The following is a 22814-nucleotide window of genomic DNA, read 5'->3' on the forward strand; positions in this document are numbered from 1 at the left end:
TTAGGGACTTGCAAGGGTGAAAGTGTAACCTCCTTGCTCATCCATTGCTGCTGTGAGCAGGGGTGATATCCCAGTGTTGTCTGTGGTGTTTGGCTAGAGTGGTTATTGTGTCAAACGCTTCTGTTTTGCTGGACTGCCCTTTCCTGGTGCTTTGACTAGAAGGAACAGGTTACTGTTTGTACTTTTTATTGGTCTGCTTCCATAGGCACTTCTAGGTTGCCAGCATCTTCATCTCCATGTCTCGAACACGTGAGACAAAAGAGTCCCAGGGAACTCAGCACCATCTTGCTCTTGGGTCCTGAGGTCCCTAGCTGGCCTGCCTTCTCCTCTCCCCATTTCAGTCTTATGTTTGCTTCATACATAATGTCCCAGGTTTTGGCTTTTCTTAGTAGGAAGTGCTTCAACTCCATCTTTATGGAAATAGACATCCTCTAATTGATTTTTAACAGAAGCAATACCTTCTTGCATCAGTTAAAGGATATTAATGATGCTTATTTTGAAGTTTTTTTCCTGCATTTGCTGTATTAACCCTGTCTCCTTGGGCTCATCTGATTTCTTTTTATTGTTATCATTTTCTTTAGCTTTTTAATTGGGTGGTTCTCTTTCTCGATCCTGATTTTCCTCTGATATTTGCTGATTCTTGGCTGTCCACTCCTGTTTGGCTGTGGTGGTTGTCGGATCTGATGGGTGGGCTGTGAGATGTGGAGGAGAGGGCCTACTGCTGGGTGGCGTTGTTCCTGGCAGGGGGATGGGTGGACTCCCCTTTCCCGGGCACTGTCCTGCCTCTCTGGCCTCAGTGCCTCTTTCATGGCATTAGCCTCTGAAGAAAGCCTGCGGCCCACTCTCAGCACAGAGGGCCACGTGCTCAGGGCCCTCCTGCCCTTCACCTCAGGCACTGCTCTCACCTCAGCAGCAGCCTTCTCCACCAGCAGCTGCCTCTTCCCGTCTGCTTGCTATCTTCCCACAGCTCCTCAGAACATCTCATCTGCCAGTCTCATTTCCCAGGAATGTTACAGATTCGTTCATTTTTTTTTTCTTTTTCATGCTATTTCTAGGGATTTGGGCCCTGAGTAGAAAAGGAGCAAGCCCTCAGCTTTTCTTTCGTGGTCCCAGCTCCTTAGTATTATGATGGCAGTAAGTGCTATCGCTGGTTGCTATTAGTTGTCACATACTAGTCCAGACACGTATACTCTTCTTTGCATCTGATCCTCAGAATGTTTATGCAAGTTGGATGTTATTACAGGCATCTCACACCAGGGGAAACCGATTGTCAGAGGGGTTGCCTCCCACATCCAGGTCCACACAGCTGTTAGGAGGCAGAGCCGGGATGTGAACTCAGGCTCACTGACCTGAAGCCTGGGTTGTCCCTTTGCAGCCGTGGCTCGCTGATGCTGGGACATAGGTGGTGACTGGATGAGCACAGCTACCAAGCCCTGTGAACAAGAACAGAAGTGGAAAAGGAGGGTCTGTGGTGCACAATGTATTCTTTTCCTTGAGCAAAGTCATATTCCTTCCAGAGATAATCTGACCTTGTTTCTCTCTCTTGGCCTAAAATATAATAAGTTGTGCTTTTCATCCTCCCTCTGATATTGGGAATAACATAGGAGGATAAAGAGCAAGGATGGCAGGCCTCCTTCCTGCCCTCTCTTCTCACTCAACCTTTCTTCACTTTCTCTCTACTCTCCCCCCACCCCCCACTGCTTTTTAATTTCAGCCCTGTGGGAGTTCCCATCGTGGTGCGGCAGAAACAAATCCAACCAGGAGCCGTGAGGTTGCGGGTTCGATCCCTGGCCTCGCTTAGTGGGTTAAGGATCCAGCGTAGCTGTGGCTGTGGCATAGGCCGGCAGCTGTAGCTCCGATTGGACCCCTAGCCTGGGAGCCTCCATATGCCATGGGTGTGGCCCTAAAATAAAATAAAAAAAATTTAGCCCTGTGTTTAGTGTTCCCTGTTTCAACTCCCTGTAAAGCTCTTTCCTTCTTATCCCATCTGCTTCTGGTCAGCATTGGTGGTGGGTGGCCTCAGACCTGGCTGCCTCCACCAGCCTTCAGTTTCTCATCCTCATCCTTAACTCACCTATCAGGTGAGGTCTTGGGACAGAACTCTCCCTGCCAGTGCCTTGAGGGGTGTGAAGGCCCCGCCTAGCCTACAGGCTGTGGTCTGAGCCTGCCACCACATCAGGTCCTGCTGGCCTCAGGGTGCCTCCCAGAGTCCCAAGACAGGCTTTGGGGGGAGCCAGATGTCCATCCCCCACCCCAGCCTGCTCTGTCAGGGAACCTGTGGGACAGGCCAATGAAGTCTTTATCCCTTTAAGTTTAGGGGGCAGCTGCTTTGGCAAGTTCCTCACCTGAGCTGATGTCTAATGAGATTCATACACTCCTGAGGCAGGATGGTGTCACCTGGGGCACAGCAGTTTTGGTACAACCTGTCCTGTGTCCAGCTCAGAGAAGCATTGCCAGCCCAAGGGACAGATCCCAAGGCCGCTTGGGAGCAAGGCTGTGAGTGGTTGCCAGGACCCCCTTCCAGGTCTGGCAGATGCTCTGAAACAGAAAAACTGCCTGCTCAAGCTTCAGGAAGGACAGAGCATATGCATCTTTTCAGCCTCCTTCCTCTGCTTCTAGGAAGGAAAAGTGCGCATTCCTGTTGGTGTTTTCATTCCATGTTTTGATTGGGAAACTGAATCATGTTTTTCCTTTCATAAACATGAGAATGTTAAGTACATTATAGCTAAATTAATCCATGCCCATAAATTAGTTAATTATGTTAATTCTGAGTCACAGAATTCAGTCTCATTAGTGTTTCCATTAAGCAGTTTAGACTTATGAGCATTTTAAGAGGACAGTTTAAGCTACATATTAATCTTCAAAGGTCCCAAGTGCATTTTCAACTGCAATAGGATTTAAAATGCATTGGGAGGTTTGAGGAGATTTAGTGACTATGGGCAGCTCCAGCTTCCGCATTCCCATCAAAGGCCCCACCTGCTGGGTCTGAGTACCCCTGGGCCTGAGAGGAGCTTCGGGAAGGAGGAGCAGGACAAGCATGGTCACGCCCCGTCACTGTCGCTTGGTGGCCACACCCTCTCCACTTCCTCTAGGGCTCCTTGCTGTCCCCACTTGCAGGGTAGATATATGGGTGTCCCATCTGGCCCCAGAGCATGCTGTTGTGTCCTGTGTCCCAGGCTGCCAGCTCTCACTGAATTGCTGTGTGCCCTGGACAATTCACTGTTGTTCTCTGGCGCCTGGTCTCTGTTGGAGGAAATGTGAAAGTCAGTCTAGGTTTCAGATCTCTAGAGAATTGCTGAGGTTCTTCCACTTTTTACTGTTCTCTGAAAAATCAGCAGAAGGTTTCATTGTTATTTAGGTATGATAGGGCCAACAGATCAGGAGACAATGGCCAGTGCACTGAGTTTGTTTTTTCGGTTGGTTGTTTGTTTTGGTTTTTTTCCTTTTTTGGCACCCCCACAGCATATGGTGTTCCCAGACCAGGGATCAGATCTGAGTTATAGTGGCAACCTAAGCCAGAGCTATGGCAATGCAGATCTTTAACCCACTGTGCCAGGCCGGAGATTGAACCCACATCCCAGTGCTCCCAAGACACTGCTGATCCTCTTGCCCCACAGCCAGAATTCCATTGTACCGAGTTTGTTACTCACAGTTCCCAAGAGGAGGGATTTTGCCTTGCATGTGGGACAGATGGGGAAGCACCAGGGTTGGTCAGGAGGCAGAGGGAGGAAGGGAACCCATGGGTTGCAGCCATTATTATGGTTTCTATAGGAAAGATTGGGTGAGGCAGGTTTAGGATTGGCTAGTTTGTATCTTCTCAGGGCTTTGGGGTTTTGGGGCCATCTCTAGTTGTCTGATACTTAGACCTGAGCTGGTTAGGGCAGGTGGAGAATGGCCCAGAGTCTGGGAACCCCATGAAGAGGGTGGTTGGAGGTGTGGACTCTGGATTGGTTGGTGTGCACAGGAAAGACCTGCCCCTTGGGGGAGGTCTATACCATCTCTAGGAACTGACAGCCCTCAGGGCGGTCATGTCAGTCCCTCTAGGGTCACCAAGGCCCCAAGATGTCAAAGCATCCGAATACAGAAAGTAAAACACACGATTACTGTAAGACCTTACCTAGGAGGGGCCCTGTGTCATTGGCTCAGGGCTCCATGGCAGGACATGCCCATGAGTTTCCTGGTGCACTGCTGGCTAATGCTGCATTTCCAGTGTGGAAGCAGATCAGGAACAGAGCAGAAGGCCAAGGGGGGCTTGGCTTGGTTGTCAGCCACTGGTCTCCAAGCACTTCATGTGACAATGGCGAATGCATATGTGCCCCACAACTTGGCAGACTCCGTCCCACCCCACCCCCACCCATCCCCTGGGTTCTAGAAGGAGGCTGTCATGTCTGGGCATGTTTAGAGATGTGAGAGCCCTGTTTGTCTTAGGCCATAATGAAAGTTAACAGAAACCTTTTAGGTTTGTAGCATTTCTAAACAAGTGTTGGAACCTCCCTTGGCCCAGAATGGTGATTGGTAGAACAGAATGTACTGGAGGTAGTGGGAGAAAAAACCAACAACCAAAACCCAATTCTCTGTGGATTTACTAAAATCAACTCAAGATTAATGAGCAAAATTTGTTGGGGAGGCCTACTTGTCACACTCAGGAAGCTACAATCTAATTTTACTTGCTGCTGTTCATTGCTCTTGCATTGCTGTTCATTTGCTGAAGGCAAAATACATTACTTCTCAATAAACAAAGTGGGCCCAGCTGTCCTGCTCCTCTGTCTTCCACCAGTCGGTAACAACTGGCTGAGAGCTGACTTCTTGTGTTGTTGGGGGCTCTGCATGTGTGTGTGGGTGTGGGTGTGTGTGTGTGTGTGTGTGTGTGTGTCCTTCCTCTGGCCTTTTTTTTTTTTTTTCTTCTTTGGTTTACTAACAAAAATGTATAAACCTTCTTCGTTCTAGAGGCTGTAAGGCCAAGATCAAGGCATTGGCAGATGGTTTTTTCCCAAGGCCCCTCTGCTGGGCCAGCAGACAGCTGCTTCTCCCTGTCTTCAAATGGTCATCCTTAGTCTGTGTGTTGTCTCTGTCGGAATTTCCTCGTCTTAAAAGGAGACCAGTTGTACTGGATGAGGGCCCACCCCTATGACCTCACTTTAGCTTAATTACCTCTTTAAAGGCTCTGTCTCCCTATACAGCACTCTGATCTCCCCGTTGCCTTTTTAACATGGAACATCTTCAGAAAGTTTTCTGGAGAGACGTCATGTCTCTGGCTGCTCTCCATGATCAACTGCACGTCCAGAGGTCAGCCTTGCATTGGAAGGTCTGTGGTTTGCAAAGTCGTAGCATAAATTAGAAGCAGGGGAGGGGCAGAAGGACGGGTCAGTATGATAAAAGTGTGGTTGTTTTTTTAACCTCATCTAGAGACTTGTAAAATCAAAAAAAAAAAAGAGAGAGAGAGACTTGTAAAATCATTCCCTTCCTCAAGGTCTCTGGGGGCTCTGAAACCTTTTGGCTGTAGGCTAGTTTATGGAAAGCACCTGCTATTTCACACAAGGCCAATGTGAGATTCCTCCCTGGGTGCCAGGCTCTGCTGGGGACCTGAGCCCTGACAGCATGCTTCTGAGGGGTTCACCCAAAGCAAACCCGCCAGACCCTGCAAAGCCCCACCTCCTCCTCCTTACACCCTCAGATGGGCGCTCAGAGTGGACTGGTCAGGTATGCTTACCCTGCCCTCGGGATCCCTGAACCCAGCCCACAGCTCAGGTTGTGAGCACGGGGACAGCCAGGCATTGGTTCGCCATTCAGATGATCTGTCCACATTATTTTTATACCTGACAATTTATGGGAAATGGGTCTTTAGCTTTCATTAGAGAAATGATTACTCTTTTCTCCAATTTGGACTTTCCAGAGAGCCATTCACATTTAAAGCTAATATTGGAACAGCAGGTTTCCACTGAAAATATTTACCTCTTCCTTGTTGGCAACTTGTCAGTGTTGGAGAAAATACATGCTTCATGAAAATCCAAATACATTATGCCTTCTTTCTCACGCATCAGTCACCCTTCCTCCAAGGTGAGAAGCATCTTGAAAGGAGTTGGGAAATCATTCTGGTCTTTATGTTTTTACATATTTTTGGATTCTTCTGGCACCTTGTTCTTATTCAAAAATAGGCATTCCAACATCTATAACTTGTGTGGAGAAACCCTAGAATAGCAGGTTCAATGTTACCACTAGGATATCAGAATTGGTGTTGGTTGCCCGTGTGATTGGTGGGGTCTCTTGCCCTGGAAAGCCCATTGTCAGATATAAGGGCAAAAAGAAAGCAGCGGTCATTTCTCAAAAAGCACAGGGCACCAGGGCTCAATGTGTATTTCATTCTCTCAGCTACCCTGGAAGGTAAGTATTGTGGAAAACAAAGGCCCAGAGGATGTGAGACCCTGGCCCAGGTCACACGCAGCCTAGATTCCATCCCAGGACTCTGACTCTTGCTCTCTCTCCCCGCTCTGTGACCTGCTCTCTATCTTGCCCAGGGCCACACCTTTGATGCAATACAGCCAGTGTCTGGTACTTGTTACCTGTTACCGCCCTTCCTTGGGTTTGTGGCTCCAAGAGCACCTGGGCCCACTGTTTCTGACACAGCCATGGAGACAGAGGCCCTGGGCTCACAGACCAGTGACCGGGAAGGGTGGAACTTTGGGCCCTGCCGACTCCTCTCGTCCACCCAGAAATCAGAAAAGATAAAAGTACAATGAGCTGAGGCGACAGGGATGGCTCTGCCCTACATCAGAGGCCAAAAACCCAGAAAGGATTTGGCCCTCTTCAGAGGGAAATTGTTTCTTATCCTATTGAAATGAAAAACCTCTATTTATCGAAAGACACCGTAACAAAGTGAGAAGACAAAGAAATGGCTGGGAGAAGATATTTATAACACATGTTACCAACCAAGATTAATTGCTAGTACAAGCAAAACTAAGCAGTATATTATTTTAAAATAGCATGTATACAATTGTATTAAAACACTAGTTTGTAAAGGCAATGGGATGACCAACCCCAGATTCTGAGCAGTTTCCTCCGTGAGGGGTATAGGTAGAGGCCCCAGTGGAGCAAGTTCATATTTCACTGGGGGGAACTTCCTGGGTATCTGTTATTTTATTAGCCTTTATAACTGACATGTATGTGCCATGCCATCCTTAATACATGCCAAATAATGTACGTTTTAAAAATGAAGGTAAAAAGTAGATATTGTTAACAACCCCCAGAAGTAGGTTTTTCTCTTTCCATTTTTACAGATGGGAAAACTGAGGCTCAGGTCAGACAAGCTGCTAACATACATGTTGATTGCTTACCGCGTGCCATACACTTTACATGAATCATATTTTTTAGTGTGTAAGGCACCTCTATGGATACAATCACTTTCATCATTACAATTTATAGCAAACAGAAGCTTAGTGAGATAAGGTAGTTCCCACAGTCACTAACCGATTGCAAGCGATGGTCAAGACAGGGACTTCCCCTGTGGCCTGCCCTGTCTCCTCCCATGGGCGAGGGGCCTCCTCCACAAGCCACTCCTCAGGAGTGGGTGACGGGGTGTCTCCCCCATGTGTCCTGTGGCACAGTCTCCATGCCTGAAAGATGGTGTCATCCTCGTGCCATCCTGTCCCGGGTTCCTGAGGTTCTGTCTCTCTCGAGCAGCCATAACAAAATGCCACAGAGCAGGAAGCTCAAATAGCATGCATTATTTCTCATAGCACTGGATCCACAGTCAAGGGGCAGGCTCATCAGGTCCCCTGGGAGGGTCCAGTCCAAGACTAGCAGCCACCACCTTCTGTGTTGCCCCCAGTGGAGACACAGGAACAAGTTCTCAGCTGCCGTCTCTTCTCAGGGTGCTAATCCTGTCCCCAGGCTCCACCCTCTTGACCTCATCTAAACCTAAGTACCTCCTAAAAGTCCCATCTCCAAATACCATCACCTTGGGGATTAGGACTTTGGCCTGTGAATTGGGCTGGGGGTGGGGCATAAACATTCAGTCCGAAGCAGGTAGTGAAGAGAGGAAGGGAAATGAAGAGCCGGCAGCCAAAGCAGACAGTGTCAGAGTTTATCTCTGCTGTTCACTTACGGCCTTGCAGCTCTAAACAGATGGTTCTTCCAGTGACCGCAGCTCCATTCTCAGTCAGTGCCCATGTGAACAGCACTTCCACCTGGCTCTCAGCATTGTTGTTGAACTTCTAATGGTGCCCAGACTTAATCGTACTGTTGTGGTTTTTTTGTTGTTGTTGTTTTGTTTTGGTTTTTTTTGCCGTGAATCTCTCTGACATTATTTGTGAGTGCAATTCCCAGGCTTTCAGAGCAGGAGTTTTCAGTTAGCTTGGTGTCCCACCTAAGCGTGGGGCCAAGGTGCTTTGCCCAGAGCCCCAGACATCTGTGTGGGATCACCATCTGCGTGGCTCTCAAAGGCCCGTGCTTTCAGGCATCCGCATGCTGGACGGCGACGTGACTGATGTGGTGGAGGCCAAGTCGCTGGGCATCAGACCCAACTACATCGACATTTACAGCGCCAGCTGGGGGCCAGACGACGACGGCAAGACAGTGGACGGGCCTGGCCGCCTGGCTAAACAGGCCTTCGAGTATGGCATTAAAAAGGTGTGAGTAACCCAGAGCTGCAGGGGAACTCTCGGGGTGGGGAATAGTGAAAATTCTTTAACAATTAAAAATCAGAAGAGTTCCCATCATGGGAAGAATCTGACTCACATCCATGAGGATGCAGGTCGGATCCCTGGCCTCGCTCAGTGGGTTAAAGATCCAGTGTTGCCGTGAGTTATGGTGTAGGTCACGGATCTGGCTCAGATCCTGCATTGCTGTGGCTGTGGTGTAGGCTGGCAGTTGCAGCTCTGATTCCACCCCTAGCCTGGGAACTTCCATGTGCCGAGGATGTGGTCCTAAAAAAAAAAAAAAAAAAAAAATCAGAAGAGCAAACAAACTTATTTATAAAACAGAAATAGACTCACAGACATAGAAAACAAACTTATGGTTACCAAAGGGGAAAGGAAGGGAGGGATAAAGTAGGAGTTTGCGACTAACAGATAGGTACACGCTACTATATATAAAATAGATAAGAAATAGATACATGCTACTGTATAGCATGGGGAATTATGCTCAATATTTTGTGATAACCTGTAAGGGAAAAGAATCTGAAAAAGAATGTATATATATGTACATGTATAACTGAATCACTGTGCTGTACACCTGAAACTAACACAACATTGTAAGTCAACCATATTCCAGTTAAAAAAGAAAGAAAAAAATGCAGAAGCCAAAAAGAAGTAAACTACTCTCAATCCTACAAACTCCATCTTCCACTCTTAAGTATTCTATGCACGTAGAAGGAACTGAGTTCACGCACCTTTTTTTTTTCTTTTTCTTTTTGGCTTTTTGGCTTTTTGCCTTTTCCAGGTCCCCTCCACCGCTCCTGCGGCATATGGAGGTTCCCAGGCTAGGGGTCGAATCAGAGCTGTAGCCACCAGCCTATGCCACAGCCACAGCAATGCAGGATCCGAGCCATGTCTGTGACCTACACCACAGCTCACGGCAACACCAGATCCTTAACCCACTGAGCAAGGCCAGGGATCGAACCCGAAACCTCACAGTTCCTAGTCGGATTCATTAACCACTGCACCACGATGGGAACTCCAGAGTTCACTCACCTTTTTAAAAAACAAATATGGGATCATATTCATACTGTTTTGTAGTATGTCTTAAAAATAACCAACATGTCATATAGGTAAGGATAAATCTTATCACATAGGTAACAAATAAATTTGAGCAACACACAAAATCAGAGTGACAGAGGGAAGAGCCTCAAAATAGGACTTGGATGGCCCTACTGTGCCAGGGACAGAGTGAGGAAGAAGTCATTTAGGGGCTCAGGGGAGGGACTGTTTGCCAACCAGAGCAGAAAGATATCACCCCGAGTACAAAGTAGCTGTGCCCCCTGGTCACTGACCAGCCCCTGAACCCTGCCTTGGAGCCTGACTGCCTCTGGCTGAGGGGTATGTGCAGATGGGTGGGGGGTGGTCCTAGACGCCCACCTGGCCTGTTATTTGGCCTGAGCAGGTGGAAGGGATGTCTGGGTCTCAGCCCACCTGCCCACAAGCACACCCAGCTGTGGAGCTCTCTTCATCCATTATGGGGTGTGCACTAACCCAGCACCCCAGAGCAGAGAGCCTTGGTTGTGTTGCCTCCTGCCAGTACACGCCCCAGTGTGTTTAGAATGCTTGGGTGGAACCCCATCAGGAACTAAGCAGAGCAAACATTTGAGTGCAGGTGGCCACTGGCTGAGGGGAGCAAAGGAGGCTGGCAGGCTCCTCCCAGCAGGCCCAGCCCCAGTCACTCTGTGGCCATCCATTCTGGGTCCTGAGTCAGAAAGGCCAGGAGCGGGAGGAGGGCTTGGAGGTGGCCCAGCAGGGTTGCAATGGCAGATTTCTGGGCAAGGACAGCTTCTTGGTGCACACACGGAACTGTGGTCGGCATCCGGGTGGCCCTGGGTGGCCTGGCAATGCTGGCAGGGTTCAGGCAAAAAGCCCAGGCATCCCCAAGGCAGCATTTATGCCTTTGACTTCCCTATGGGTGACAGGACAGTGGGGTCGGGTCAAGCCTGTTTTATTATTTATGTTTTTAAACATTTTAAAAAGTTCTTATGTAAATGCTGTACCATGATTAACATGTGGTTATTTAATAAATCGGATAATACCAATACCAAACTCAACACATCCAGAAAAGCAATCACATCATATTATTTGGATTATAATTGAAAGGATTATATTGAAAGGAATCCTTGTCTCCCTCTGCCCATCTCTCATCGTGCCGCCCCGCAGAGGAGCAATCAATGATTTTCTTTTTCTGAATAATACGATTTGATTGCTTTTCTGGATATATTGAGTTTGGTCACTTTCTATTAATTTTCTGTTATGGGGGTGGAGTATTTATCTTTTAGAGTGCCTCCACCCCAGCCACCAGGGCCTCCCTGCCATTTCCTCTCACCTCCCAAGTTCCACCCTCAGACCCCGTGGTCCTCCACCTCCAAGTCAGGTTAGCCTGGCCTTGGCCTCCTCCTCCCAGCTGCTCAGGCGTTGCATGAGAATCAAGTGACCCAAATCAGAGTGTCCATTCTTATGTCCTTCAGAGCTCCATACTCATCCCTGACATCCAGTGAGAGATAAGGAAAAGGGGAGCAGTGTAGACACACCACAGGTCTAAGTTTTGGCCTTGTGCACGTTCTTGGGACACCAGCCAGTTCCCTTTGTCCTCACAACTCCTAGAAAACCCAATGGCTGCTTTGGTCAGGTGGCTGGGCACCTGAGCTGTGCCAGGTGCTGGCCCAGAGGTGCTGGAAGGTTTGGGCGTGGCCAAATATAAAACCTCATCCCAATACTCAGCTTTCCCAGCCCACTAGGTCACTTGGATCACACTCTTTTTTCCTTTTTTTTAGGGCCGCTCCCGAGGCATATGGAGGTTCCCAGGCTAGGGGCCCAATCAGAGAGAGCTATAGCCGCCGGCCTCTGCCACAGCCACAGCAATGCGGAATCTGATCCACGTCTGTCACCTACACCATAGCTCAAGGCAATGCCAGATCCTTAACCCACTGAGCAAGGCCAGGGATCACACCTGGGTCCTCATGGATGCTAGTCGGGTTCATTAACCACTGAGCCAGGACGGGAACTCCTTTTTTTTGTTTTTAAATGAGAATTGCAACGTTTATTTCAGGTTCTCTCTTGTTGGGGGGGGGTGTATTTTTTTTTCTTTTTTTGCCACACAGGCAATGTGTGGAAGTTCCTGGGCCAGGGATCAAACCTATGCCACACGGCAGCAACCAGAGCCACAGTGGTGAGAACACAGGACCCTCAACCCACTAGGCCATCAGCAAACTCCCTGGATCTCACTCTTGATAGCAAGCAAAAACTCCTAAAAATTAAGCTTAATTTGAGCTGTAAGTTAGAGATTGCACTTTGTGCCTGGAAAGATACTGCTTTGAATGGTATGAATCCTGAAGCTCTGTCATTTCTATGAGATGATCTCTAAGATTTTGAGGTCTTAGGACAGGAGCCATATTTCGAGGAGAGGTGAGAATTGTTTTCACATGGTTGTTTGGGTTCTCAGTGTCACTTCAGCTGGTGTCAGTGGAGCCCCTGCAGGCTTTGGAGAGTCTGGAGCTGCAGAGGGAGGGGCTCTGACTCCTGCATGCTGAGCAGCACCAGCTTCATCCAGCCCCCAAGGGAGTAAAGAAGGTGCAGAGGGAGGGGACCATGTGGTTACCCATCATTCTTGTCACTATTTCTTGAAATACTGAGGTTCTTTCTTTCTTTCTTTTTTTTTTAAATGTCATTCTGAATAAAATATGTCAGATAGGGGACCTTAAATCGCAGCTGTCTGAAGTTGTCACTGAAAATCTTCCTAGAAATTTGATGATCTCAAATTGAACTTCATTCTCCCATCTGTTTTTCCTCCTCAATGCCCCATTTGTCACCTAGAATCTTTTTCTGTAAAATCTGACTTCAGCTTTGGTAGCTGATGTGGTTTGGTGATAGGAAACATCAAACGCCATAGTTGGGCATAAAGATGTGTTTGATGTTGGTCCTCTGGTGGCTTGGCACCTAGAAAGGAAGGTTCATTGTCATTGTGACTGAAAGTACTGGCCTTGTCCAGATGCTGGGCGTTTGCTAGCCCTCTGAGTCCATGGATGAGCTTTCTGCTTCCCAGGCAAAATGCTAAAATGTGGTCTTTTGGGGTTGAGTATGTGACTTTCCTGAACAGGAGTGCAAGTTCACAGCTGGGGTTGAGCCTCTGTCCTGTGGCTCCCAGATGAGCCAAAGACCTGGAGAGTGAAACGCAGTCCTCAGAGACAGAGAAGACATGTCTTTATACCTCGGATCTGGCTATTTCCTCTCATTCTTACACTGTTTCCGGGAAACTTTTTCCAGGAGGGAAAGAAGGGGCTTTGGATATCTGGACGCCTGTGAGAACTCATTGGTCTAGTAGTTCCTGCAAAATGCAAGGTGAAGAGATGCAAGGCTTTCCACATTGAGGCCCTTATTAGCCAAAGTGGGATCCCAAGCAGCAGTTCTGGCATCACCTGGGAGCTTGTTAGAAATGCTGATCCTCAGGCTCACCGGAGCCAGCTGAGTCCAAGTCTGCAACGTAGCAAGACCCCTAGTGATTCTCCTCACAGGAACGAGGAGGGCTGTTTGAGGCTGGTCTCTGTGCTGCTAGAGTGGGAAGGTTGCTTGTCCCACTTTGCAAAACGATAGTCTCTTATAAATATTTCGGGTGAGGTGGGAAGTTGAAGGTAAAAGTGTCTTAGCGATGCTTCTCTGAATAAAGAGAGGCTCTGATGGGTTGAACACCCTTCCATGTGGATTTTTGTTGCTGTGAACTAGCTTCTGATTAATCTTTTCCTGCAGATAGTGATATACACAGACACACAAATGTACCTTTGTGTCTTTCTTCCAGAGGGTTGACCTTTTTGCTAAATGTGATAACCCTTCTATTGAGCTGGTGACCATTCAGACATGTCCACCTTGGAGATGCAGGCAAATGAGTGGATGCAGCAGCTTTGAGCAGTGGAACTGGGCTCTCTTGAGAACCTCAGGTTGGAACTGGCAAGGGTGTTGGAGTGAAGATGAATCAGCACACTGAGTGGGACCTGTGGTCCCCTTGGCACATGGAGTGGGGTGTTGTAGGGCTTCTGGAGCAAGCTGGTGCCCTCAGCCCAGGATAGACCTCAATTCCAAGGGCTTGTTATTCATCCAGTCAGAAGCAGGGCTTCAGTTGGACTCTACAGGGATTGCAGGATTTTATTGAAAGTTTGCTTTAAACTGGCCAGTTGTTGGGCCTAAGTGTCAGTTTTCTCCCACATATTTGGAAGAAGATCCTTGGCAAGGATGTGGGAGCCACCAGCCCTGTGGGTCCAGCTTCACATGGGAATAGGTATTGACACTATTCTCTGGGGCTGGCTGTACCCTACCAGCAGGTCCAGGCTTTCAAACCAAATGGGTCTGAAACCGGTGATCTTCTTTAGCTGGTGTTTATGGCTGGGATGAGCACCTGGTTGGGTCTGAAATCATGGACCCTGTGTGCATGGGGTGGAACGGCTGCAGGAGCCTGCCCTGATCTTTCAGAAACTTGCTGGAACATGAAAACCTGTATACAAGTGAAGCTGCTGCTTCAGTGCTGACTCTTCAGTGGAGACTCTGGGGTACTCTCCTAGGATGGCCACAGTCATTCTGGGCCATGACCGTTGTTTCCTCGGTCACAGGCCCTGCCCCTCTCTTCAGGTAGCTCACTCTCCAGGAATGGTGGATCTTCAGCTGGGTTTTCAGGAACTTTCACCCTCTTCCTCCCAGGAACAGCTCTTTCAATCCAGAAAAATTAATGTTATAAATTTAGCCATCAACTTTCATCTCAGGAATAATTGTGGCACTGCTTGGTCTTTTTGATCGTGGGTCATTAGAGGGAAGTTATAGGCCTAACTCTGGAGTAGAGCAGCTTGTGTGAGGGCCTTGATTTTCCTGTGAAGAAGAGAGAGGGTTTTCTGGGCCAGCTCCTCAGCCTGGTCCTGTGATTCTGTGGTTTTAAGGCTGTCACCACAGACACGCTATTAAAAGTAAAAGCAGAGCCCACAGGCAGACCACATGCTCCGTGGCTTCAGTCTGGCCTCAGCACATCCTTCTCAGACCCTCTTCAGGAGGAGGGGTCAGGCTGGGCTGAGACCACCCACCACAAGGGTCAGTGCCGGGCTGACGCCTGTCCTCTTCCCCAGCAGGGCCGGCAGGGCCTGGGCTCCATTTTCGTCTGGGCATCGGGAAACGGTGGCAGAGAGGGGGACCACTGCTCCTGCGATGGCTACACCAACAGCATCTACACCATCTCCGTGAGCAGCACAACCGAGAACGGCTATAAGCCGTGGTACCTGGAAGAGTGCGCGTCCACACTAGCCACCACCTACAGCAGTGGGGCCTTCTACGAGCGGAAAATCGTGAGTCCTGTGCGGGGCAGGCACTGAAGCCCTGGGGGTGCACTCCTTATCCTGCTCACAGGAGGGTGACTTGGTCAGAGCAGTTTGGACCAGGCCCAGGGCCCAGCCTCCCATCGGGGAGCTAGCTGGGTCTGGCCTTGAGGCAAACCCCATGCCCTTGGCAACCTTCCTCGGACCCTGCCTTTCTAATTTTGGCACAAAATACCAATTAAAACCCTCTCTGGCTTTAGGGATCTAAAAATATCCTTTAAGAATGGGTGCCTTCTCAGCATGGCGTCTCCATTTAGCTTTCTAAATTCTGTGGTCACAATCACTTGGCATCCAAGTGGCCAGTTTAGTTTCAACGTGTAAAGCAGAGTGACAGAAAGTCCTGGTTCTATACTCAAACAGCTCAGAAACCCAGGTGACACTTTTCTGGACACTTTAGGTTGAGTCTTAAGTCATCAAAGTCTTATGTCACTTCAATGAACATAGTATGATTTATCTTTTTTTTTTTTTTTTTGGTCTTTTTAGGGCTACACCCGTGGCATATGGTGGTTCCCAGGCTAGGGGTCCAGTTGGAGCTGTTGCCGCCGGCCTACACCACAGCCACAGCAACTCGGGATCTGAGCCACGTCTGCGACCTACACCACAGCTCATGGCAGCACTGGATTCTTAAACCACTGAGCAAGGTCAGGGATCACACCTGGGTCCTCATGGATGCTAGTCGGGTTCGCTAACCACTGAGCCATGACGGAAACTCCTGCTTTATCTTTTAAAAAGTAATTTTTACTTTGGGATATGGGTGAAGTTTGTGCTCCTTCTTTCCCGAGGTGCTTTCCTACTTTAAAAAAAGCAAGACGAGATCCTGCCATGGTTCAGTGGTAATAAACCTGACTCGTATCCATGAGGATGCAGGTTCAATCCCTGGCCTCGCTCAGTGTGTTAAGGATCTGGCGTTGCCACGAGCTGTGGTGTAGGCCAGCAGCTGCAACTCCGATTCGACCCCTGGCCTGGGAACTTCCATAGGCCGCTGGTGCAGCCCTAAAAAAATTTAAAAAAGCAAGAGGGGAGGATTTCAAGTTGAAGTCAAGGCAGCATTCAAATGCAGAGTTGCTGAATTGGTTTTTAGATGTGTGAAACAGGAGACCATGGAGCTGGCCAGATGTGTTTTCAATTGAAAACTCACTAGCACCTTTTTGTTTCTCTTGCTCCTTGGCCACATCTAGAGGCGTTCTTTGCAGACGTAGCTTTACGTTTTTCTGTGGGAGCATGCCGGTCCCCTGCTCTCAGTTCTGCTCTGCACCAGCTGAAAGTTCAGCCTCAATCATTCTACTGCCAGCCTGGTAGTGTCCCAGGCTGGTTAGCAGAGTTATTCATTTTTTATTTTCCTTTGCTTCTGGAGTACGTACCCCTGGACAGGGCCAAGGTTCTGAATGGTGTCCCATTCATTTAGGAATCTAGCTCGTTTGGACATGGACTTACTTGCTGGAGTCTTGTTGAGCAGAACCTGACAGAGGCCTGGGGCCGGAGGTGGGCAGGAAGATGCCGTGTGCCAGGCTCCGTGCTGGGCAGATGGAGTTTCCCATCCTGGGAGCAGGGCCTACAGTTTTATTTGCTTAATGAATCACACTGGGGGGGGGGCTCACACCTTCACTACGAAATGCCGTAAATTATTTTTCTTTTTTTAAGAAATTCTCGGAGTTCCCGTCATAGCTCAGCAGTTAACGAATCTGACTAGGAACCATGAGGTTGCGGGTTCCACCCCTGGCCTTGCTTGGTGGGTTAAGGATCCGGCGTTGCCGTGAGCTGTGGTGTAGGTTGCAGACGCGGCTCGGATCCCGCGTTGCTGTGGCTGTGGCATAGGCTGGTGGCTACAGCTCCGATTAGATCCCTAGCCTGGGAACCTCCACATGCTGCAGGAGCGGCCCAAGAAATGGCAAAAAAAAGACAAAAAAAAAGAAAGAAAGAAATTCTCTTCGCTGAGTCCTCACATATGGGAAGAAGGGCGTTGGGAGATGGATGAAAGAGAAAAATCCTATTCAGTCGCAGCTGCTTCCTGGACCACTTCCCTGATAGTATGGGTGGCAGGTTAGTTTGTTGTTCAGCTCAACCAGAACCAGGTGTTTGCTCTGAGTCCCCTTAGAGACCTGCAAGGGGATGAGCCCCCGTTACTCTGGATGGTGGGCAGCTTGTGTCTGCCAAGTTCTGGCAGGCGTCGGATGGAAATTGAAGCTCAGCCCCTCGGCCTCTTCCATCCCTCTTGTCCAGCCAGTGTCGACCAGCATTCACCGTAGTGAGGGAATGCCCTGTGCTGAGACAGGGCTCATGATGAAATAAGTGGCACCAAAAGCAGGCACCTGTCCCTTGTTCATTCACTCACTGAACCAAGTACCAAACACAATGTCGGGTCTCAGAAGAGGGCTGCCACCTTGATTCAGCCATCCCCTCCCAGCAGGGAGGCCCTTTCTCTGAGGCTGGCTCACCAGCCATGGGCCTCACCTGCCCATACCCTCAGTTTCCTTCAGTGCCACCATTGACTGAGCACAGGTATGTGCCAGGTGCCAGCTATGACTTTCATAGAAGCCCCATGATGGAGGTGTCGTTAAGCTCACTTGCAGATGAAGATCCTGGGGTCAGAGAGGTTGCATCCTCATCCCTGCTCCCTTGCCCTCAGCTTCCTTCCCCGACGTCAAGGTGCCTCAGTCCTGCTGAGCAAGGACTGGGGAGGAGACCAGTGTCTGCCAGCATTCCTGTCGAATCTTCGTGTGTGTGTGTGTGTGTGTGTGTGTGTGTGTGTGTGTGTGTGTGGCACGGGCTGGATGCCTTTCAGTGGCAATTGCTGGCCCAGCAGAACTGTGATGAAGGAAGATGCTCTGTTTGAAGGAGGATCTGGATTGTCACCAGGCAGGGATTCTTTCCCAAGGGTTTTACAGCTGGGCTCATGGAGCCTTGCAGTTGGCCCGTGTATTAGTTTGCTGTTACCACCACAACAAATTATCCCCAGCTTAGCAGCTTGAAACAGCACAGATGTTCACAGTTCTGTACGTCAGAAGTACGGTAGCCTCCAGGAGGGCTATGGTCCGAGTCTCAGGAGGCTGAAGTCCAGGTGTTGACTGGGCTGAGTTCCTTTCCAGAGGCCCTCGGGGAGAAGCTGTTCATTGCTCATCCAGGTTGTTGGCAGTGTGTGGTTCCTTGTGGTTATAGGACTGAGCTCCCGTTTCCCTGAGGGCTGGCTGCCAAGGGCTGTTCCCAGCTTCTGCCGGCCACCCATGTTCCTTGGCTTGTGTCTCCCGTGCTCTCTTCAAAGCCAGAGTGAGGGTCGGGTGCTCATCTCTCTGACAGACTTTCCAGGGCGCTATGATTACATTGGGCCTGCCAGATAATCCAGGATAAATCCCTGTTTTAAGGTCAGCCAGTTAGCAGCCTTAATTCCAGCTGCAAAATGTATGAGAGTCACACTAGGGCTGGAATCCCATCCAACCCAGTAGATACTTCTCCTTTTCAGCTCAAAGAGAAGGTGCAGACAGGCTGAGCCATTTGAGGTCCAGAATCAGTGTCCCCCCCTCCACCAGGGACACTCCAAGTATGGCTTCTCTTATAGCCAGAGCTGGGTACTTTGACATGCTGTCAACTACCCAAGGGGAACTCCTGGTAGAGAGTGATCTGTGACCTTCTCTGACTGACCTATGACCTCTGGCACATGGTAGAAATGCTCTTTGGGCCACCTGGCACTTGAGTGCATTTCCTCCTGCTCTGAAGTCCGGGGTTGACTTGGGGGCTGTTGATGTGCGCCTAGGCAGGGGGTTCTTGCCACTGGGGCCCCTCTGTTTCATTCCATCTCTCTGTCGAGTCTCAGGGCACATCTGTAAGAGTGAGGGTGGGTGGCTCTGACCCCCTGTTTCCGCCCCATGATCAGCCTGTGCCTGCAGGGAGTGCCAGATGCCAGAAACAGAGGAAACCTCCCTTGCAGAGGTGTGTCTGCATAGTGCCTCTTCAATCACCAAGGTCACACCTGCCCAGGGGCTGCGTCCTGAGTTGCCTCTGATCCAGCTTCTTGCTGCCCCCCAACCAGGTCACCACAGATCTGCGCCAGCGTTGCACCGATGGCCACACCGGGACCTCAGTCTCAGCCCCGATGGTGGCTGGCATCATTGCCTTGGCTTTGGAAGCAAAGTAAGTTCCCACCTGCCTTCCCTTCTTTTCCTTTTTTTAAAAAGGTTTTTATTGTGAGATACAGGTAGTATAAAATTTACCATTTAAACCATTTTTAATGTGTAGTTCACTAAGCACATGCCACTGTTGGGTAACTGTCGCCACCAGCCATCCACAGAATATTATCACCTGTCCCGACTGAGGCCCTGCACCCATCAAACAGCTCCTTGATTGTCTGCCAGTGCCCCTGTAGCTAAAGACCACAGACGGGGCTTTGGCAGCAGAGTAGATGATCCAGTCTGGAGGTTAGATATCTGAGATTAAGCGGCTGGAGGGGCTGGTTTCTCCTGAGACCTCCCTCCTTGATGTGTAAATGGCATCTTCCCCCTGTGCCCTCATGTGGCTGTCTCTGTGTGTGCATTTAGATCCCTGTATGTGACACCAGTTGCAGTGAAGCAGGGCTCACCATCACGTCCCCATTTCACCTTATCCACCTCTTTAAAGACCCTCTCTCTCTCTCCCCATACAGTCACGTTCTAAGTAAGGTCTTGGGGGTCAGGGCTCAATGTGGAAATTTGGGCAAGGGACCCATTTTCAGCCCATAACACTCTCCATCTCCCTCCCTCGGCTCCTGGTTCTAGTTTCTGTCTGTACAAATTTGACTCCTCTAGGGACTTCCGATGAGTGGAATCACGCACTATTAGCCCGTGTGTGTCTGGCTGATCTCACTGAGCATCATGTCCTCAAGGTTCATCCCTGTCATAGCAGGTGTCAGCATTTCTTCCTTTTTAAGGTCCACATCCTTAGTGGTCATGAAGTGGCTCCTTCCCTTCTCTTCCTTTGTAGAGCTCACAGTCTCCTGCCCTTTGTAGGAGCACAAGGAGCTGCTGGGCCCGAGCCCCAAGCCCGCGTCCGCTTTCGCACTGCACACCCAAATCGCACTGTAGGCCGACAGCTAACTTTGATCAACTGTAGTTCATAAATTGACAATACAGTGGGGATCTGTTGCAAGCTGAGTAAAAACGCTAGACTTGTTAGTGTGTGGAGAGGTCAGAAAAGAGAGTTTTTTCTGTTTTTGTTTTGTTTTTGAGTTTTTCAGTCTTGATGTCAAAAAACAGATTTTAGTTTAAATACCAAAATTGGCTTAGAACAACCCAGCCCTTTGAAGTAGTCATTTGCTGTAGATGAGATTCTAAATGATTCAAAAGTCGTACTTGAATTGCTGAAATCCTTCTGGTTATGTATGTTTGCTCGTTGATTCTCATCAAGAGAAAGAGTCTAAAACTCAGGTACTACCTATTTAACAAAGAAACAGCTAAATATTTCAGACTTTCAAGCCAAAATATTAGCTTCTGTGCTCTGAGGCTCATTTTAAAAACGCAAAATAGTTACTTGTGTAAAAAGTTACATTCCCATACGTAGCAATTCATTTTCTTTCACTCCTTATTGGAAATAGGCAAGGAATTTTGGAATAGAAAATAATCCCATTTCATGCCGGATTGTCACATTAAACTTGGCCTCATTAACCTCTGCACTCTCCACCTCCCTCATCATTTTAGCAACACCCCCCAACCCCAGAATTTTACAGATGGCAAGTAAAGCAAACTTTGTTAGAAACGGTGTCAAGTTAGAGCCTTTAAACACATAGGATTGGTTGAGGAAGGAACCGGGTGTGACCCGGGGCCCTGCCTGATCTGAGGAGGTTTGGAGGCTGGGGGAGCTCAAAGGTCTGGACCATGCACCCGCTGCTCCTGCGAGCAGATCTTCCACTGTGAAAGGAGGCAGGGCAAAGCCAGGCCATCCCGGGAGAGAAGCTCTCAGGGGTGCAGGAGGCCTGCAGACAGTGTATCAGAAGGATGAGGAGGCTGCCTCATGCGTGAGGACATTCTGATAGCCGGCCACCGTTGGGGGCAGTCTTGATCTTCCCCATCCCTTTTTCATTCAAAAACATTTTAAACACCATTTCTTAGACGTGTCTCCCTACAGGTATATTTGTGACTTCATTACTACCATCAAAAATGAAATGGATTGCCTCCTAGTAGAATGATTTCTAACATCCTCCCTTTCTGTCATCAGCTCTGAAGCTCATGCTTCCTGGCACCTCTGCTGGGCCCCCAGGGGGGCTGGCTTTCTCCATCCTTGGTGGGCCCCATGGACATGAGCGGTGACAGTCCAGCCATGTAGGGGAAAGGGCTGCAGATGCATCTGCTGTCTGGACTCCAAAGCCCATGCCTGTGCCTCTCCCCCAGAGGACAAAGCCTTGGGCCACTTGGGACCTCAGAATCCTCCTCTAAAATGAGTTTGGTTGTGGTCCTCGGCGGGGGGGCTGTCAATAAGGGGAGGATGGTAGGTTAGCTTATACCAGGGAAAGTTCTAGAAATTGGACTGATAGAAATAGCTGGGATGAGGCAGCCAGGAGCCTAGAGACTGACTGGGGACCAGCCATGGCAGAGGGGACCAAGCACATGGTAGAGAAACCAGGGGAGGCCAGAGCTGGAACCTGGAGAGTGGGAGCCCCAAGGGAGGAGTACACATGTCCCCCAAGACTCAGGCCAGGGTGAGCTTCTAATAGGAAATAGGCAAAGACAGGGTATTTGTTGAGAAAGTAAAATAGGGCACCTGCTGTGAGAAATGGTGTGATGGCTCCTCAGTTCAACAAAGAAGTACCACATGATCCAGCAGTCCCAGTTGTGGGTATACACCTAAAAGGGTTGAAAGCAGAGAGGAGAGATGTTTCACACATGTTTACAGCAGTATTACTCTCAATAGCCAAAAGGTGGAAGCAGCCCTGGTGTCCACGGATAGATGAATGCAGTCTGTACAGACAGCAGAGTGTCGTTCAGCCTTGAAAAGGAAGGAGATTCCGACACACACAGTAACACAGATGGACAGGGAGCTCATCACGCTGAATGAACTAAGCCAGTCCCAGAAGGACTCACACTGAGTGATTCCACTTGAATGGTGCCTAGAGTCATCACATTCATAGAGACACATAAGGTGGGGGTGCCAGAGCTGGGAGGAGGGGTGGGGGGGGGGGTCAGTGTTTAGTGAGAGCAGAGGTTCAGTTGGTTAAGATGGACAGTGCAAAGATGGGTGAATAATACACTTCATGGCTCTGAAATGTACACTTAAAAACAGTTCAGATAAAGACTCTTTCTGCGCATTTGTAAACACACACACACAAAGATAATTGTGACGACTGCGGGTTGGGGAGGTGCTGTGCGAGAGGAGGTGGTACAGGCCCCACTCAAGGAGTGTACGTGCATGTCTGTGACCAGGTCCTAATGCTGTGGGCTGTTTTTGAGAGCTTCACTGTAAAAGGTTTCCTTGTTTTCAGAAGTGTTAGAAAGGCAGGAAAATGTATCTTAGATATTTGATCTATGCATTTTTAATAGTGGGTAAGTGTCCCCTTAATGAAATACATCTACTCTGCCCCCAAATGAATATATTATATATTTAGAATTACTAAAATCTCAAATTCTAGGGCCTGGCAGGTGATGGCCGTGTGGGCTCTGGCACATGGGGCATTTGCTCATCATGGGAGGAGTAGCCCAGATTCTCTCAACACTTGCTGATCCATGAGTTTCCTAGAGAGCCCTATACAAACGCAGGTGGAGCTGGGTGGCAAGGCTGTGCTTTACTGCTGGGGTTTTAGGTCACCCATTGT

The 22814-nt window shown here is 49.1% G+C and overlaps 1 protein-coding gene across 4 annotated transcripts in view; it reads left to right on the top strand.

Annotated features, from left to right (window-relative positions):
• Window positions 1–22814, top strand: part of PCSK6 (proprotein convertase subtilisin/kexin type 6) — a 188424-nt gene that overhangs the window by 89662 nt on the left and 75948 nt on the right. For 2 of the 4 annotated variants that reach the window (XM_047766897.1, XM_047766900.1), the window contains exons 7-9: window positions 8453–8625; window positions 14801–15013; window positions 19068–19168. In XM_047766897.1, coding sequence (XP_047622853.1) covers window positions 8453–8625; window positions 14801–15013; window positions 19068–19168 — 487 coding nt within the window. Of the gene's footprint in view, window positions 1–8452; window positions 8626–14797; window positions 15014–19067; window positions 19169–22814 lie in introns of all 4 variants that reach the window. The other 2 variants (XM_047766896.1, XM_047766898.1) reach the window with 1 other exon arrangement.

The sequence above is a fragment of the Phacochoerus africanus genome, chromosome 2, assembly GCF_016906955.1.
Source record: "Phacochoerus africanus isolate WHEZ1 chromosome 2, ROS_Pafr_v1, whole genome shotgun sequence".
Taxonomy (NCBI): domain Eukaryota; kingdom Metazoa; phylum Chordata; class Mammalia; order Artiodactyla; family Suidae; genus Phacochoerus; species Phacochoerus africanus.